The 5,252-nt window shown below is 44.2% G+C and overlaps 1 protein-coding gene across 1 annotated transcript in view; it reads right to left on the bottom strand.

The window, feature by feature from the left end:
* ANKH (ANKH inorganic pyrophosphate transport regulator) overlaps positions 1 to 4,987 on the bottom strand; it is a 136,721-nt gene extending 131,734 nt beyond the window's left edge. The window contains exon 1 of the mRNA XM_019646211.1: positions 4,739 to 4,987. Within this exon, the coding sequence (XP_019501756.1) occupies positions 4,739 to 4,834 (96 nt within the window). The 5' untranslated portion in view covers positions 4,835 to 4,987. The remainder of the gene's footprint in view (positions 1 to 4,738) is intronic.
* Between the last annotated feature and the right edge of the window lie 265 nt (positions 4,988 to 5,252).

Genomic DNA, 5,252 nt, shown 5'->3' with positions numbered 1-5,252 from the left:
CTCCAGGTTGAGCTGTTGTTCAGCATCTTAGCTGTAGAGGGCAGTGTCACTGGCCCTCATATGTGGGATCCGAACCGGGGCCTTCTGGCATCCCAAGCGAGTTCTTAACCATCGCGCCACTCGGCCGGCCCATTAAGCTATTTTTCTTGGACTTCCCTTTTTTATTTTATTTTTCCCCATTTTGTGATATTATAATTTGAGACCTTTTAGTACTGTGAAAACCTAACAGTAGGTTTCCTAAGTTACAAAGCAGGACTAGGGAAACATTTTAACATTCCTATTATACATCTTATTCCTGTCATTGTCACAATCCATACGGGAAACTTTTCATTCACAGATAAAGATCTGGGGTCACTGAATTAGCATATTGGACCCAACCAAACTCAGGGAGTCACACAAGGCAATCTGAAGATAACATCTGAGTGTGAAAAAGTGGATTGACTGGCAGGGCAGAGCTCATTTCTTCAGGCATGATAACGATTTCAACTTTCTTTGATCTTTCAAAGGCCTTATAGCAAAGTTGTCCTTAACATTTTTAGTGTCACTAGGTACTTTAAAAAAAGTTTACTGTTTTATTCTACGGAATTTGGTGAACTTGGCTTCTACAAAATTGTACCAAGTTTAGTTTTAAGCAGCAATAACAACCCTTTGAACTTGGTGAGATCAAATGGATATTTGCAGATACTTTTTTTTTTTTAAATAGTTATATTTGAAACAGGTACAACAAATGAGAAAAACCTTTCTAATTCATGGCAGGCAGACCTGGATGTGCAGAAAAGTTATAGACACACATTTATGTTTGAGCTGTCAACCCTGCCCTTACATCCTCCCTTTTGTTAAAGGGCCAATCTTCCAAGTGGCAATACAGGAAAAACTCCACCATCCATCCCTGCACCAGAGTCCTCCAGGCACAGTACCACCTTAGTGAAGGTCTCATCTCGAAGGTGCTTTCAGCCATAAAAAAGAAAACATGTTAAAGAAAGTAAACAAGTCTGCTCTTTCCCGCCCACAAAGTTGTCTCACCTTCGGTTCTAGCTTTCTTCACTCCAAAGGGTTCCAAATCTTCCAAGCATCTCTTGCGATTTGTTCCCACGCTAATATGATTGCGAAATATATTCTGATGGCCCCCATTTAAGGTGCCATTATTATAGAAACATGCAGATACTTTTGAAGAAACATTGTTCAAAATATATCTTCGCATCCTCCTTCTTTCCTTAGCAATCTATGTTGTTCTAATGATAAAGACTAAGTGATTTCTAAATAGCTTTATTGTGAAGCAGTGATAAATTCTTATCTTTTTCCCTCCCCTTGACCAAAGGCAATGCTAGCCTTGTCAAAATGAGATACAGTGTTGACTTAATTCATTATATAGATAATTTGGCTCTTCTTACGTGAACTTCTCGGTCACAATCTCCCTTTCCTGGGAGCCTTTGTTATGATTGTCCTACATCTGTTGAATCTTTAAAATTCAAAATATGACCGCTAAGATGAAATTTAACCCAAGCTGGGAATCAGAAAAGCTAGAACTTATTCCTAAGTTTCTAAGGACTCTTGGGCAGATGTCAGAGTATGAGCTTGGCTGGAGGAGGCAGACAGCAGAATGGCTAAGGGCCAGGCAGATACGGGCATGAGCTCTGGCCAGTATGGCCTGTGTGACCGTGGACAAGTCACCTAACATGCTTAGGCCTCTCATTCTTTCCTCACATGCAACGTGTGCTGAGCTGTTATAAGCACTTATGAAGTGTTCAAAGAATGGAAGCAATTAATACTTTTGATTTTAAATACGTAAAAATAGAGATAAAATGATAATTCTAGATATACTGCATTTATGAAGTGTTTTACGCACCTACAGGGTTCTACAAACACTATTTTTAGTTTTTGCAATAATGGATATATTCTCATTCTTTTCTATGGTGCCTGTGTTTAATATTAAAAAGCAGGTCATTCTATTCCATATGGATCTTTTGGTCAGTGTAGGATTCAATCCTTCCTACCTACCCCCCCTCCCCCAACAAATGACCTACACGATCAGAACTGAAAACTGTGATACTAGGCTTTGTTAGTCTCGTTAGAATAAATACCCCATAATATTTGGTTTCCTCTCTGACTGAGCTATGAAATTACAGGGAAATCTATATATAAGATAATGGTCATGGAGGCTATCAGGAGACTCTGGATGGATCGTTACAGGCTTCTACATGCCCCCTCCCCACATGCACTAATCGTGCTGAAAAAATTCATGTGTAATTCTTATACACAGTCACATATGTGTGCTTATTCGATTTCAGTAGAATCTTATATATAGCTGGATTTCCATTTTAAAAGTTTGTCCACAGTTTCTATAGAAACCACAAAATGAGACGTTTATAATCATAAAAAAAAAAACCCAAACCTCATCTAAGAAACATTTTAAATGATTTTACTATCCTTTTGTTCTTGACAAGTCAGAGGCTTAAAAGCTAATGAGATGTTTTATTCTTTAATTATGTATTTCTTGATCACCTCAAAAGCATGAGAACCAGGGCTTGTTTTGACCTTCGCACCCCCATATCACCTCCCTACTTTAGGATTAGTAAGTTACTGGAACATGAATCATTGTTCACTCAGGGCAAGGTCTCATATATCTGCCCACTCGAAAGAAGAACGGTGGAGATCTGCATGTGTCCGTTTGTCTAGAACATGGTAAAAATTCATGTCAAGAGCTGCATCTTTTCAAAAGTCTAACATAGTAGACCTACTTTCGCAAATAAGTCCATTTCTCTTTCTCTTTATTGTGCTTTGAACCACCTCACTCCTTCATTCACACGGTAATTCTTTCCTTTCAGTTTAATACTAAGAAAAAGTTAAGTTCCGTTCTTCTCACTTTGTACATTTTGCAAAACAATTATCATCTGATTCCAGGAGGCACAGAAAGGTTTTTGGAAACCTATCAATTTCTTCCCACCATCGCTCCACCCCTAACTCTGATGAAATATCTCCACCTCCAGGCAGCCTATAACCACAAATACACTGGCATTTAAGGGGTAAGTACATCAAACGACACCTGTTGATAAAACTTGCTTCTGTGCAAAAAGATAACTCTTCTCGTGCTTTGCTTATGTCAACTATGATAATGCCATTAGGAACGTTTTAAAGATGAGTTTGAATTATTAGACTCACTAGGATAAGCCATCTGTATAGTTGTCTCTTACGTCTAGCCTCCCCTGTGTAGCCCCAGGAGATCCTTTCTCTTACGCTACTCAAGCTAAGGAAGAAGTGACCAGGTGAGCAGCCTAGGCTGCCAACCTCTGGGGCAGCTCCAAGAAAATAATCCTTAAAATAGTAAAAGGTTCAGGTGAACACACAGCACTTGACTCAACTAAAATGTGCAGTGTAGTGAATTCAGGTCTAAAAAAACCTTTCCACAGATTATCGGAAATGCCCAAAGTCACCAGTTAATTATGCAAGATGGGAAGGTGGGCAGGAAGGAGTTGGAGCCCAAGAGAAGTCCTTGGGGACCCTACTGAGGTACTGGCAGGGCACAGTGGCAACAGAAAAGATATACTAGTTAATCAAAGGAAATTAGGTGGCTTCTAACCAAAGGTCTCTAGAGACTGTGCTACACCGTGGACTCTTATCTGCAATAAAATTCGAAGTAAAAAGTAGCTTACAATGTGGGCTAAGTATCAGGGAGCTTATAGAGTTGCCATCAATCAGAAGTTCTGAGCACAGAGAGAGAAATCCAAGCAGATATTCACCAAATGGAGGCATCAAGCAGCACTCCCCTTATGAAAAACTGTTTTTTAAACTAGTAATGCATCAAAATGGGCGCATTTTTAAACATAGAAACATCCTTTGAAGTCTCCTGACTTAAAGGAAAAGAATTCCGGTGCTGCAGCACTGGAGTGTTGCTCATCACCCGCCCTGGCAAGTCCAACACCTGCGCTCAAGGTGGCATGCTCCGTCCACCCACCCCCTCTTCTTCTTGGCCTTAAAATGCAACTGCATCCTGCTGGGGGCCCTGCGAAAACGGTCCCCACAGGCTGAGTGCAGAGCACCAATGCCCGGCTGCTGGAGAGTCTGCAGCGCCAGATTTGCAATGACGCCACATGGAGGCAAATGGGCAAAACATGAAAAAGAAACGGACGAGAAGGCAACAAACAAAAACGTACTCCCCCTTTTAGTGGTCCAAGAAAAAAAACACCACCACAAAAACCCCAACTAGAGATGGTCAATGGTCGCTTATCAGGACACATTGGGGACACCCCCCCGAATCTATACCTGCGCTGAAAAAAAAAAAAAGAGAAGTACCTTGGAAATCAACTTGGACATATTCTAACACAAAATTTCCCCATCATCACCATCACCACCAACACCGATAACTAAAAACCCAGCACTTGAACTTAGAAACTGCATTTATATTTGACTTACAGACCTGAGGTTTACATAATCACAAATTACATAATACTCCTGCTGTGCACTAAAAACCCTTCTATAGGCGAAGCTCGCAACCCTCTGGTCTTTTAACATTTTCCAGAGAGAGAGCTGGAAAACTCTGCTGAATAACTGGAGGGGAGAAGGGAACGGAGTGCTGGAAAAGTCATCCTCGACAAGCTGCAAACCCCACCAAATGTTCCAGGAGAAAAAGGAGCTGGGAGCAGGTGACTGGCTGCCTTCCGCCCCCATCCCCTGGCGATGGGGCGGCTCGGGCCGGGGCCGAGGCCGAGCGAGCGGGGCGCGGGGCGCGGCCGGGGCTTACCTGCTCCCCGAAGTCTATGGCTATGTTGGTGATGCCCAGTGGCACCAGGAACCGGATCAGGGGCCAGTAGTGCGTGAGCGCCGGGAATTTCACCATAGTCCCCGTCGTGGGCTGACCCCACACACATCTGCCGCCGCGAGGGGACTCTGCCGGTAGGCGCGGGGAGAGCGGACCGAGCGGGGGCGCGGGCGGGCGCGGGCGGGCGGAGGCCGGCTCCGGCGGGGCCTCGTCGCGGCGGTGGCGGCGGCGGCAGCGGGCAAAACAATCACTGCGAGTGCGTGAAAGCCGTAGGTGGGGAAGGAGGCCAGGGGGTGAATTTGGTGCAAGCGCGGCGGCTCTAGCAGGAGATCCGCGAGCTCAAGTCCATCCCTGCCGCCCTCCCACACAACAAAGATCTGCCGGGAAAAAAAAGAGGAGGGACGGCGGCGGCGGCGGCGGCGGCGGCGGCGGCGGAGGCAGAGGGCTCTGCTGACAGCGGCTCCATTATAAGCGCTCCGAGCCCGGAAATAAATAA

The sequence above is a fragment of the Hipposideros armiger genome, unplaced genomic scaffold (genome assembly GCF_001890085.2).
Source record: "Hipposideros armiger isolate ML-2016 unplaced genomic scaffold, ASM189008v1 scaffold_98, whole genome shotgun sequence".
Taxonomy (NCBI): domain Eukaryota; kingdom Metazoa; phylum Chordata; class Mammalia; order Chiroptera; family Hipposideridae; genus Hipposideros; species Hipposideros armiger.
Note: the sequence above shows the minus strand (reverse complement) of the source record. Positions and strands in the feature narration are given on the sequence as shown.